At 40.5% G+C, this 13,965-nt stretch overlaps 1 protein-coding gene across 4 annotated transcripts in view; it reads right to left on the bottom strand.

Moving 5' to 3' along the window:
• Positions 1–13,965, bottom strand: part of CPAMD8 (C3 and PZP like alpha-2-macroglobulin domain containing 8) — a 65,395-nt gene that overhangs the window by 50,283 nt on the left and 1,147 nt on the right. For 2 of the 4 annotated variants that reach the window (XM_030032349.2, XM_030032352.2), the window contains exons 1-7: positions 8,324–8,521; positions 5,873–6,024; positions 4,433–4,455; positions 1,774–1,939; positions 1,588–1,640; positions 1,088–1,105; positions 46–100 (exon numbers count right to left, since the gene is read on the bottom strand). In XM_030032349.2, coding sequence (XP_029888209.1) covers positions 46–100; positions 1,088–1,105; positions 1,588–1,640; positions 1,774–1,939; positions 4,433–4,455; positions 5,873–6,024; positions 8,324–8,409 — 553 coding nt within the window. In that variant the 5' untranslated portion in view covers positions 8,410–8,521. Of the gene's footprint in view, positions 1–45; positions 101–632; positions 764–1,087; positions 1,106–1,587; positions 1,641–1,773; positions 1,940–4,432; positions 4,456–5,872; positions 6,025–8,323; positions 8,522–13,778; positions 13,877–13,965 lie in introns of those variants that run through there. The other 2 variants (XM_041127886.1, XM_041127888.1) reach the window with 2 other exon arrangements.

Raw genomic sequence — 13,965 nt, 5'->3', positions numbered from 1 at the left:
AAAGGCAAATAACAATACACTGAGAAAAGATAATCCGAAACTTACCACAACAAAATGGCTTCAAATTGCTCCACTCTATCATACGAGACCCCCGAGGATCCTGCATAGTGGTTTAGGAATGAGAAACATCACAGTGAAAATGAATACCACTAATACATTTAACTCAGTTTGTAACAAAGAACTTCATTTTGTAATACATACACTTCACTAACAGCTCAAATGTAACTAACATCTGTCAAAATTTTTCTGAAGATACTTTACCAGGGAGTATTTGCTTTCTAAAATTCAGTATTCATTTAAGGACACTGCTTCTGTAACCAATGTACACAAGCAAGCACTGTCAAGCGGCAGATCTTCCACCTATCTTAAGACACCTATTTTGGATGGTATGAACTGGCCTCTGAAGACACTTTCTATTCATAAGGCAAGCTGTACAACTAGCAAGACAATTTTTAGATGACTAAGTCAGATGAAATTAATCCCGCTGTTTTTGTCAGCATTAAATCTGTGACTGAATGCAAACAAGAGAAGAGGGTGAATTCTTCTGCTTGCTGACAGCTAAAGAAAACACATGGTTAAGAAAAAAAAAAAAAAAAAAAAAAGACTAGACACAGAAGGAACCTCTCATTCACCTCATAAGGAAGAAGACAGGAGCACCCTTTCCTTGCCATGAATTTCTATTGTCCACTATCATAATGTTTGGGTGCAGAGATGAGATTGGCCCTGCTATATCAGCCCAGCCAGATGAAGGATAGGAGTGTGTCTGCATTGAAAAGAAGGGAGAAATTGAGTGGGACTGTTACATTTATAAACCCCAGTGAATCTAGCCAATTCTTCTCAGGCTGAAAAATGGGAATGGATTTCTGAAACTGAAGTAGAAAACAAGTATATTTGTTGGTGATAACAAAAAAGCAAGACACAAAGATCAGTTAAAGACACAGGGACAGAGATAATTGCATAGGTTACAGTTGGGAATGGCCATAATGAACTTGAAAAGGTACAGATGTGTGACTTGTTCCTCTTAAGGCCACAAGAATCTTGTGCCTCTACAGGATACATGCTAGATGATTGGCAGACAGATACTCACCACCACATAAGCTTCAATCTGAAAGAAAAAAACAAAAGAATAAAAGGCTTTGTGAAACAAAGCTACTTTTTCTGCTTCTTGTGATGAACTGCTGAGTAAGCAAGGTATGATGCACAAAGTGACAAAGTTTAAACATCTCTTCTTTGGTAAGAGTAGCCTGAGAAACATACATTTCATCCACACATCAAACTGGAAAAGTAATACTTTGCATATCTGTGCATTACCTAAACAGAGTGCAAGTCTCTGAAAAATTCTTCTGACTGCTTTGGCATCGTTACATTGTATTTACTAGCACTACCAAAGTGTGTATTCTCCTTCAACAGTAATGTGACCAAATGAAAAAAACTAAATTGTAAATAACAACAAGCAATGACAAGATATGCCTAAATAGGTTAAAAAAAATCCAATTATATTTCTGCATAAATGTACATTAGAATAAAATACAGGTTGCCAAGTATTCCATCATATTTTACAGTGTGAAAGAAAACAGTTTTCTTTACCCTGTCATTGACTGGCCTCAAGTCAGAAGTCACCATAAAGAGGTTTATCAACACTAAAAAAAAAAGGAAAAGAGGAAATTTATTAGTCATCACAGCTGACACTGGACAGAAGATCTCATCCTAGAACCTACCCTTGAAAAAAAGTTTTGCTTGAAAGCAGCCTAGCATCTGGCAAGGTCACTTTACCTTTCTGCTTAGGTTTATAGACAGGTTTATCAGTCTGGATGAACACTGATGATCCTTTGCTATCAATGGTTACTGTGGTATAGTTGTGAAAAATGTAGCCTTCCTCTGCCAGATGTCGGTTGCCCCAGACTTTTAGATGTGCTTGTCCACGAAGTCCTGAAGGCACCTAGAAAACAGACCATGAGGTGAGGAAGACACAGAAAAGCCTTTGAGTTTTCTGGGGAATATAATTGACAGTGAAGTGAGCAAAGAGCAGCCACCTGCTGCATTTCAGTGTAACTATGTGTTAGTAATAAAAAGAAAATGAAGAACATACTAGATCTTTTACAGTGTATAAACTTCAAAGGATGCAAAGTCATGCTAAAAACACGGCAGGAAATTCTCTTCTACCCTTTCTTTATCACTCAAGTAAAGTGATATTTGATCTACATGTGCAGCTTCCAATAAAGAAGGTGTGTTACATGGGAAAATCAACAATGTTATGGAAGACACAGCTCTATTGACAGAGAAATAAATAAAAAAAACCCACACAAAATAACCCAAAACCAAAACACGCATGCTTGCACATTTTCAACTAGTTGCTCAGAGAAGTAAGACTTCTAAAATGATGGTAGATTAAAAATTACAAAGTAAAAAAATCTGATCATACAGAAATATTGTCATAATGTGTCATATTTTGAGAGTGAAAAAAATAAATAAAACAGAAATCAGCAATGACACTGCAGTTTTTATTCAGCTTTGAATTATAGTCTTTGGATAAAGAAATCTATAGCGTTTGGTGTAACTGCTGATGTTTCCTATTACATAGGTCTATATTATACCTTCCTGAAACAAAAGGAGTAGATACTTATGTATTTGTGTATTAGCACAGTAAAGGGTGGGGGCAGGGAAGTATCAAACCCTTTCTAGAATTTAATTCCCAGACACAGTTTAACTACTGGCAGGACAGAGCAGTATTAACATCAGCTATATAGTAATTAAAGAGAAGACAAAGAAAACTCTGGGGTATGCCACCAAGGCAGAGGAGATCCAATTGGTCATGACAGACCATCACCAAGCTAGTTAGACTTCTGTAAATCAAAGGCTTCAATTTACTTATAGGCCAATGATAATGTAGATGATGCAGTAGTTGCAGTGAAGGCACCTATGCTGTGCTACAGTAATACAATAGAAATGTGCCCAAATACCTGGATCCACTGCAAAGAAAACAGACCATTTTTCTTATGGCACTGCATAGAAAAGACTCATTCAGACATGACCAGCTTCAGTCAAGAGCTAGCAATGCAATATGGAGTTTTTTTTCCCCAGGGTCATAAGATACAGTGGTTAATCTAGCATACTATCCAGAGCCTACAGCTCTGCATGGTACTAGCTACTGCTATTCCAGAAGTGCATCACAATTTAATATTTATATGATTTGTTCCACTTGGCCCCTTTGCCTCCTATCAGAGATGACAGCTCCAAAGCAAGTCCTAAGTTAAGAGATCCGACACTTAAGACTTGTTCTTCAGTCCGGCTCCATTTTGCCTACATTTGAAATAATAATCTTCCACTGCAAATCACCAAACATCATACATAATACACCTCTTCCAGTTCCAAATGTTTTGATGGCACTTAATCAACAACAAGACTGAAAACTCATATTGCTTTGAATTTACACCCCACTTTTCAAAGATCTAGGAAGAGGGATGGAGACAAAGGTATGGAAGCACAGCCAAATAATCTCACAGAAGCCATGAAAATGGCTTCATTTTTCTCTGTATGGTATCACTTAGTCCTACATACAGCATAAACTGAATTACTTCTTTCAATGAACAGTGAACTCTGAACCAGTAGCATTTAGCTCACTCCTTGGCATGAGGAAGGATAACTCACACAAGGCGCAAAGCAGGGAAGATCTTTCACAGGATGTCTTTCTGCTGTAAGAATGACTACCTTTCACTGCACCCCAGATCTCCAGTATCCTAGGGATTCAAATAAAGCCAGATATTGCTTTAAAAAATGTGATTTACTAAGGTAAGAATATGTAGTCTCTTTTTAATGGCTACTAGAACTCTCTGCCAGAATTGCATTTAAATTCATCATTATTTCACTCCACTACAAACCCTCATTGGAAATAAAAAGCTGTTCTCATTCCCTCCATCTCTTAGGACAGGTAAGCTTCGTTTTACAGACTATGCTGATGGCAAAAATATTACTAATGTCAAAGGCTAAAATGTAGACAAAACTGGTGAAAGCCTATGTTTTTTAAACAACATAGTAGTACCAGAATAACTAGCAGAGACACAATGTTCAATAATCTGCCATTTCTATGGATTTCTGTGGTCTGTCCAATGCTCCACAACACTTCCATAGCAATATGTACTACCATTCTTATAAAATAATCACAACATAGAACTTTATGTTGAGCAATGACCCACAGCTTCCGCCATTGATTTTCTTCAGTGGTGTAAGGGCCTGACAGATGAGCTGTGATGGATTAAGCTTTGTTCTTTTCACTCTCCACTCTTCCTCTTGCGAAGGTTGCTTCCTCCTTGGTGTGTGCACCACAATGTAACCTGTATTTGTGCTGCAGCTGCTCAGAGAGCAATGCCTGATGTGGTTGAAGGCAAGTCCCTCAGGTTTTCACCAAAAACATCTTAAAATAATTGACACTCACCTTCAGTTTAATTGTTCCTTTATCTAAAATGAGAGAGAGAGAGAGAGAGAGAGAGAGGGAGAGGAGAGGGAGAGAGAGGGAGAGGGAGAGGGAGAGGGAGAGGGAGAGGGAGAGGGAGAGGGAGAGGGAGAGGAGAGAGAGAGGGAGAGAGAGAGGGAGAGAGAGAGGGAGAGAGAGAGGGAGAGAGAGAGGGAGAGAGAGAGGGAGAGAGAGAGGGAGAGAGTGTTATTCTTCTCAAGCTAAGGTACTAATGTTTTAGACATTTGCAGTTCAGTGAAAGGACACCCCATGTCATAGAGCTGCTAACTGCAATTACGATTTCACCTGAAGTAATTTTCCTGCATTGTGTAAAACAATCTGCAGTGTGAGCAAGTCGGACCAGTAGAGTTCTCTAAAATAAACTTAGCCCACATTTGTTTACAAGGTAAACTGCAAAGTGTTCTGTGGTTAGAAAGTACCACCAGGGCTGAAGTTTCAGCACAGGGCATCCTATGCTTACAGAAGTATTTTGCTGTAAAAAGGACCTGGCCTCTTTTGGGACTTGACTAATTCTCAAAACAAACACTCATAGAATCTATTTTGATTGCTGGATACAGCCATACCTAAGATTTCTCTTTAGCATATGTTGTCCACATGTGTAAGCATCACTCCCTTTGAATTACTTAGCAATTGTCAGCCAATTTCAAAGATGACAAGGGGAGGATAAAATCAGAGACAATCTGTTCCAAGAAAGGAAATGGCTTTTATATAACTCCCAGTTTTTACACACAGAGGGTTAAAACATGATGGTTAAAGAGTCTGATTGCCTGAGCCTTGTCTACATTACAGCTTACACCGCTACTAGCAGTGGTAGAACAGTGCTACAGGACTTCATTTTCACTAATGTAAATTCATTCAGTATTAAGTGGGACATATTCAAAACATTTTTTGTCTTTACACACAGGACAGAGAGGTATCTGTCTTGGATTTTAAAGACTTATCCAACTGCACAAATATTACCACCTCTCTCAGCAATACTCAGTCCTGAAGATGGGGAGACTGCATTTCCAGCACTTATTTTAAAATAAGGGTAGAAAATGATGTAGATTTTTTTTTTTTTCTTTAAAGTCAGCTTATCTTATTCCCTATACAGTCTCCAGTGTCAAACATTCAGGTTTCAAAAGGAAAGATATTCACTCTAAAACTCTTGAATATCAATTATCTAGGGTCTCTGTATGTCTTGGTGTTCCAAAATTATCAGCCTTGGAAGTTTGAGATCACATACATCAAAACCACATGAGCACAATCAACTGAGAACATTTAGCAGTAGTCAATGAATTAAATATTACTTTGGTTCCAGTACTGTTATCACCTAAAGCAATTCTCTAAGAGATACTGATGTGCTCCCGCAGCACTTCAACTTACAAACTAGTTCTCAAGTTCAGAATTACAGGAACTTACCCAAAACTGTTCCGTGGCCTCGTGACACAGTTTCTCCTTTGACTACTAACTGAATCTGGACTGTTGTCTCCTTGACAGAGTTAAAGATGGTTACGCTTATAGCCTCCTCAACACCAGATCGGAAAACAGAAGGTGCCGCAATCAAATAGCCCCTGAGAAGCAAAATTGGAAGTGGATGGTCAAGAACAGCAACCAGAGTGTGATCTTTATTTGTAAGCCACTTTATGTACAACAAAAGGAAAAGAACAGACTACTCTGTAACATATTTGCCCCTGTAGGGTGACATTCATGAACACCAGCAGTCTAGGCCTGTATCTAACATGCATAAAATGAACACAGAATGCACATAGAAACAAACAGAGCCCAAGTGGCTTACAAATCCTTAGTATTCAAAGACACACAGTAATATTGATGTTTATTGCAAATATAGTAAATAATTTTATTTATATATTATATATAAACAAACTAAATATACAACTAGCTCATCATAAAACAGGTCAAGTTCATGAAAGAATAAGGAGGTACCTGAACCTCCAGTAGAGTTTTGTAGATAACGCTTTTTTTTGAAACAGTTTAGACACTTCTAACATTTTTTCCTCAATTATTTTTCATGGCTCCATTTCCATAGTTCAACTTGATATACAAAAAAAAGAAGTGACTCTCAGTGTTGACACTCAGCACTTTCTAAATGTCAGACTCGCATACATATAACGTGTCTAAACTTCCAATTTATATAGAAGCAGCCCAGAAACTGCAGCTACAAGATTGGGCTCAAATTCTCAGTTCTGCTACCAATTTTTTGTTCAGACAATTATATCCTTCAAGTTTAAAAACCCCAGCAAAAAGGAATTATCATAGCAGGCACACACACAGTTTTGAAGCCACCCTAGACGACCTCCCGTATATACTACAATCCTTGTGTTTCTGAATGGAATCTGTACCATTCCTCTGTGCTGAATGGCACCATGCCATGAACTTGTCAACTAAAAGCATTACAGTCTCTGAGCTCTCTGATGCACTGGGCTGCAATCAACACATTTATATTCTCTTCATGACACACCTTTCTGGGGTTTTTTTCTACCCAAAAGGATTTTTTAAAAGAAGGCGATTCCTCATACAACTCTTTAAGCCCAATTTCTCAGCCCATGCCTTTCTGCAGTGCCATGAGCCAGGTTGCTTTAGTTCATGATTAATTATCGCTTTGGGATGAGGATGATAGTGTTTTACAGCCCCCAAGTCATCTTTTATCAAATTCCAACCCCATGTTTCTCTCTCAGCAGGCCTCATTGCCATGGAGATCCCATTACCCCCAAAGGAAGTTCAGATCTCTCTGGCATTTGAGTTAAATTGCATGGGGTACTTGCAGATTCAAAACCTTATGGTTGCCAGGTTTGAAAATTCATCAGAACAATAATAAATAACAATAAAAAGTTACTACTTTGCCTGCAAATTCTTGGTAAGAAAGGCATAGCTGATCTAGTTGCAGAAGGAGAAAGAGTACCATCTGCATCCAGTATGAAATGATTAGATTCAAACTGTCAACATAAGCACAGCACTACAGTGCCATATGTGAAGCACATGTATTCACATTGTTCTAAATTGCTGCAACTCTTTCTGAAGTATCAGTGTGTCGATACGGCTCTTTAAATCACTTAAGTGGCATTTGAATATTGAATATTTAACCTGGCAATTAAACAGTTAACTGGACAGTGACTGGACAGATCCTTTAAGCACATTTGACTAACAGCTCTGTCAGGTTACACCAAAACTTGGCAGGACGTGAAATATTTTCTAGCAAGCAAGTGAAAATAAGTTCTCCATGGCACTCAGTTAACGCAGCTATTCACGATGTTGATGGGTTATAATAAGCTAGGGATAAAGAACAAAGCAAACCTTAATCAAAGTTAACCTAAACCCACTGGAACGAGCTCCGGATTCAGTTTCTAAAAGCCAGAGAACTTTCCCCGCAGTGAAATGTTTCTCCCCGGATGATCTTCCCCACAAGAATGCTTCACACGCTCTTCGGGAGCAACCAACATTACCTTCAACCATCCCCAGCACAACAGCAGACCCTGCGCAACACCCCAGATTCCTTAAATAATTGTTTGCAGATAAAAGCTTTGCAGCCGCTGGCTGGAGGAGCTAGAGGCAGGTATTTCTAAGGAGGCTTGCTTTTTTTTTTTTTTTTTTTTTTTTTAATTTCCCCTTTCCCTGCGCTATGCACTTTTGCACCGGCGAGTACAAACGTGCTGCTCGGCTGGGGAACCGCCGCAGCTCGCCTCCCCGACCCCAGCCCCTCGAGGGGACTTTTCCCAGGCTTTGTTAAGCGGCTGCTGCAGCCATCCCCGGAACCCCCTCGCAAAACAGAGGGGTTCGTGTGTCCCGTCCCCCCCCGCCTCCTTTACGGGGAGGCTCCCCCCGCAGGGTGCGCGACCTCCTCCCGCTACTTACTGCCTCTCTCGGGGCTGGGCTGCGCTCAGGCTGCAAAGGGTCAGGAGGACCCCCCAGGAACAGCCGGGCTCCTTACGGGGAGGCATGGTGCTCCGGAGCCCCAAAGCCGGGACGCGTTTCTCCGCGGGCGAGAGGGAGCCTTTTGTTCCCGGCGAGCGCAGCCCGAGCTTCCCCCGCCGCCCCGCTCCCGGGCTCGGCTCCCCGGTGCCTCTGGCCGCCGCCCCCGCCGCGTCCCCGCCCCCGGGCCGCCCCCTCCTGGCCCCGGTGCCCGCTCGGCTCCGGCCCCGGCTCTTTGTCTGCGGCTCCCCGCCTGCTCCTGACAGCGTGCACCGGGGGAGGGAGGGGGCCGGGCCCCCGCACCTCCGCCTCTCGGCCCCGGGCCGCAATCTGCCACCGCCCGGTCCCAGGTGCGCTGCCCGCCCGGCGCCAGGCCCCGGCCCCGGCCCCGGAGGGTTCCAAGCCACCGGCTCCTCACCTTCACCATCCTCTCTGCAGCCCGGACAGCCTAACCCGGCCGGCCTTCTTCCCCGAGGGTGGCTATGGCATCGGCTCCTCTTCTGCCGAGCCCGACCAGCCCCGGGAGAGCACCTGCCCGAGCCCTCCGCCTTCCTCCTCCAGCCCCCGAGGGTGCCGGTGCGCCTCACGCAGATGCAAGAGCTGCCAGAGCTCAGGTTCCTAAAGGTCCCGTCAACCCGGACCAGGGCACAGCAGCCCCTGCATGGTCTGGTCCCATTCACTAAGCCTTTGTGCTCCGAGGCCCTCCACTAAGCGCTGCCAAAGAACTGCTTTCCGACCCGAAACCCAGTGCCAGGACTGATGCTACTCTATCCTCCCCCATCCCTAGGCCCTAATCTATCCATCTCCATCCCTCTGTCCTAGCCCCTGGTTACAGGGGCTTGAGACAGGAGGGGGAGCTCTCACTACACCGGTCTGAAGAAGAGGGTGCAGCCTAAGAGCAGAGCTTACACAAATCGAGGAAAAGCATATCCAAAGCAACAGCAGAGATCGAAGGTGACAGAATAAATGCCATGTCCCACAGCCATGGATTAAATGCTGCATATAGATACCAAGGAATGATTTCTCCAACCCTTGCTGGAGACAACCCAGGCAAGGCAGGATCCCAGATGGGCTTCTGCAGAGCTGAACTCTCTCCCCAGGAATAAGTGAGAACCTTCAATGGAGGTAGTTTGAATCATATTTTTTTCCCCAACACTACACACCTGGGTTAAGGTAAACTACTTGGAAAACAGAAAAAAAATTCTAAAATACTATTATTTTTTTTTCCCCTAGGTTAGCGCTGTTATTTGAACCTCAGTTCCATTTCTTCTAAAAATCACTGATATGGAGCCCAGCATTTTATATAGCAAAAATACAGATTTGTATCCAAAAGTAAACTCAATAGTTTACCAAAGGCCCTTTCTTCTAGCTTCTGACAAGAAAAACAGCAAATCAAGTTGCTAATGCTGCTAAACTTTTAAAACTCTTTATCGCCCTCTTAAAATTATTTCAGTCACCATATATTTTAGCAGTATCATTTCTAGCTAACACATTTTCTGCAAGTCAGTCCATTCCCTAAAAACAAAAAGTCACCAAAAGGAGTGAGGTTTCCCTGACTACTTCAGCAATAGGACTTCAGAGGCTGATCAGTCCACAGCCAGCAGAGCAACAAAATGGTGCCTAAATTTTTTATCTTGTTTGAAACTTACACTAATTTTAATATGACTTCTCTTAAAAAAAAAATAAATCATTAACTCAGTAGCTTTTTGATAAATTCAGATTATCTACAGTAATGGAGAACACTGCTAGATGTGGCTACATTTTCCTACTTACACTTATCTTAAAACAGCATTGTCTTATTTTTGTGGAGAGGCATAACAAGTCTAGAAGAAGAGGGAACAAACTTTGTCAAATTAAAAAAAAAAAAAAAAAAAGAAAAGCTAGGCTAGGGCTTTAAAAACTGTGTCTCTCCTGAAAATTCCTTATACCAGACAACTTAAACCACAGTCTCAAATCAAAAGGACTATGTATTTTGCAAGGCTTATTACAGTTTTTAGGACTGGACACGACAGCTAAAATCATAGCCAAGCAAGTTTAGAAGGTTTTAAAGAAATCACCTATTTAAACCACTCTTATTACATCAACAATCCTTAACTAATGTTTGTCTACAGATCCTGTTTTAAGACTTGCCCTAATTGTCAAGAAATTTTATTCAATACAATAAGAACATCAAAATTATGCTCTCACTACTGAACAAGACGTTTTTAAAGATTGTTCATCACCTTGGGAAAGGTTATTTTTATTTATTTTTAATGGGATTTTTCTAGCTATAGCTCATCTGTGGGAGGAGTTGCAGAATGTCTTGGAGCAGCTTTCAGCTTTTAATATTATGTAAGCTGAATCCATTCTGCTTGCTGCTGTGCTATTTAAGCACAACTGCTCCTCTCTTGCTCACTTCATTGCTCATGTATCTTCACATGACAAAACAACGCTACAAGAGCTACCAAGGGACTCTTTTGTTTGCCCCAAATTGAAGACACGTGCAAGAAAGCATGAAGTCAAAAAGAGGCCCTCCTAACACATCTTTTCTCTCCATCTTTAAAGAATATAGGGTTTTTCCTCTGATCTCCCATTCCTCAGAAATGTGTAATTGTACTCAAATGGTACTATTCTACTTGTACTAGGAGTTGTACTAGCTTGTACTAGCTATGATGGTCAAGGTTATAAGTAAGGCAGTATCTGTAAGAATAGGTAATGTATTTTGTTAGATTATGTTAGTTTAAGATGTGAACACTCTCCACAAACCTTGCGCTAGTATTCTTTGGGGTGATGTCAGTTCAATTGACATTACACTGGTTTTACATGGAATTAAATATAATGCCTGCCATTCAGATTTATTAAGAGCTGTATTTTTCTACAAATGTTTCACTAGAACATTAGTTTTATCTTTCTCCCTACTAAATGCAACTATAGCACTGTTGAGATCAACATTAACTTGCACCAACTCTGTCAAACCTAGGTCTCACTTCAAACAGTTTACGATATTCTTAATAAAATAACTCTGGTTTATAACACAGATTGGCCTTTGCAACTTAACTAGAAATGGAAATAGCTGGATTATCTAAATTTAAAAGAGTAGATTCCTCCTTACTGCTGCATTCTCCTCCAGTTTATTCAAACTCATTCAAACTCTAGAACCATAAAGATCCTTTCCCAAGCAAACAGCTAGGCTTTATGAGAAGCAACTTACTAGAAAGTCCATTAAAGTGAGAATGTTGTGGTTTTGGTTTGTTGGGTTTGGTTTTTTTTTTGACAAACCAAAACATGCAAAGATAAAGCAAAATCTGGTAAATCCAAGTTCTTTTTCAGCTTCATCATATACTCAAATACATCCACAAAACCCTGTATGCCTCAGTGTTTTCCTGTCTGCAAAGCAGCAGTACTAATGTTAGCCTCCTTCCTAAGGGTAACACTTAAGAGCATGTTGAAATCCCTTGATTAAAGACAATAAGGAGGCAAAACGAAAATGAAACACCTTTGCTGTTCTTATGGTACAGCAGCCTATAACTGATGTACAATACCTCACCAATCAAAAAAATGATTTTAATAATAGTCCTCCAGAGATCAGGTATGTTTTGGGTAAAACAGCATCATGCTGTTGAAAAAATAACTATCTCTACACTTAATCCATACCTCTTCATAGAGCAGACCTACAAACAGTTCCTTACAGACTCATGCCTGAGATCTATGGGGTACATACCAAAAAAACCCCACAAAGTGCCACTAAACATCCATTCTGTAGTAATCCACATTTTATCTTTGAAAAAGCTCTGGGTATGGACATTGAAGAAGCAATATGATTCAGCAACAAATTGATGAATGCAGCACAGTACACTTCTAAAATGGAGCTCCATCATCTTCAGCATAATGCTATAATATTTTTGAACACAAAACAGTGTATTTCTACATTTCAGAAATCACAGCGAGAAATTATCGTCATGAGGAGTATAGCCATTTTAAATAACTGTTAACTTTTTTTAAAGGAGACATTTCTTCCAAATTGAAGATTTTCTACTTGATATTTACTGACTATAAGAAATATCAGGCAATTACAGTCTCTAAAGACTGCAAACCATCTTCTAATTATGAAAGTATGTGCAATCCTGTAAATAAAGCTAGAATCAGCTTGGTCTGAGAAAAAAGGAGGCTTTAGATATCATTTCAAACTATTTAGTTACTGAAATGGAATTTTCTGTGCCTGCCAAAATGAATCCTATTCAGTGTGATGCAACAGGTGTTGGAATTCCAGCAGCCGCCTGCAACCCACATCTGGTAATAGTTAGGAGTTTAAAGGAAGTTCTGTAAGAACTGCTTATGTATAAAAACTATTCATCAGTCAAATCTATGGGCCATATTCACCCACCGGCTTGCACTGTGCATAGTTCGGATTTTTATTTCGTTTACAAAAAACGTAATTCTGCTCCTCATGAAATTTTAGGAATCTCAGGCACTTGTCCAGGTTGAAAGTGTGTGGGGGATTGGTATGGCTATACTGGTGTGTCAGAAAGGTGAGGGAGGGACTGCAGTTTATAGAAGAAAGTGCAAGTACATCTATATTGGTTCTGACTAGATCTAATTTATGTCCTGACTGCTTGTACATTCTCATCATTACTCTGCAGAAGAAAGAATTCACCACCACCCCCCATGTCCCATCTATCTACTAAATAAACTACATGCAATGTTAAAATTATCAGACAGGTATTTGTCAAATAAAAAACAGCGTTAACACTAAGCTCTAAATAATACTAATTCTTGAGTACTGATACTGTCAGCTGTACCTCTTTTTGCCTCCCCCTCCCCCGCAATCACAAAATTCAGATCAGTAAGACTAGTCACAAGAATCAAGTGGTAGGATCATGCCATTAATAATTAGCCCTTTTTAACTGCCTCAGCATGAGTGTTATCACTAACTTGTCACACAGGTGACCAGACCTAAAGGCACACAAGGTAACACTCACTTATTTAAAAATTTTGAGAATACATGTGTAAATTGTGCACATAAGAAAAGATGCTGCAGTAAAAACAAGGTTATTAACTATTTAGTTTTGCATTAAGTCCTGTACGCACTAGATTTCAGTAGAAGGTGGGTGAAAAATAAAAAACAAGGGACAATTCATCAGCTTCAGGGAAGCCAGAATCATTTGTCCCCCGTTCCCAACGGAAAACACTCATGTCAGTCATTACATACCGCCAGTCAAGAATAAGGTCTTAGTTACTTTTTACAGCATTATATTTATGGTAAAAATCCCTCACCCATTTCTTTAACTCCCAGTTTTGCTCTCCCTTTGTGTTCCTGTGACAGCCTCCTTTCCGTTAGCCAAACATGGATACCTAATGTAGAAACTGATAACTGCAAAACAAGTGTCCTATTGGCTTCGCCATACTACTGCAAGCTTACCAGCAATGAGGACAATGTCTTTTAACAGAAACTACATCAGTCCAGATACAGAGCGGTAGAAACAAGACTGATCCTGCCTCCCAGCAACACAAGCATCTCTAGAACAAAATTACAAGCGAAGGATAATTAAAAAGGACATTCAAAATAAGAATGTAATCTGAGTAGCATATAACAAGAAGATAATGAT

The sequence above is a fragment of the Aquila chrysaetos genome, chromosome 12 (genome assembly GCF_900496995.4).
Source record: "Aquila chrysaetos chrysaetos chromosome 12, bAquChr1.4, whole genome shotgun sequence".
NCBI classification, from domain to species: domain Eukaryota; kingdom Metazoa; phylum Chordata; class Aves; order Accipitriformes; family Accipitridae; genus Aquila; species Aquila chrysaetos.
The sequence above is the reverse complement of the archived record's forward strand: the minus strand, read 5'-3'. Positions and strand labels throughout refer to the sequence as shown.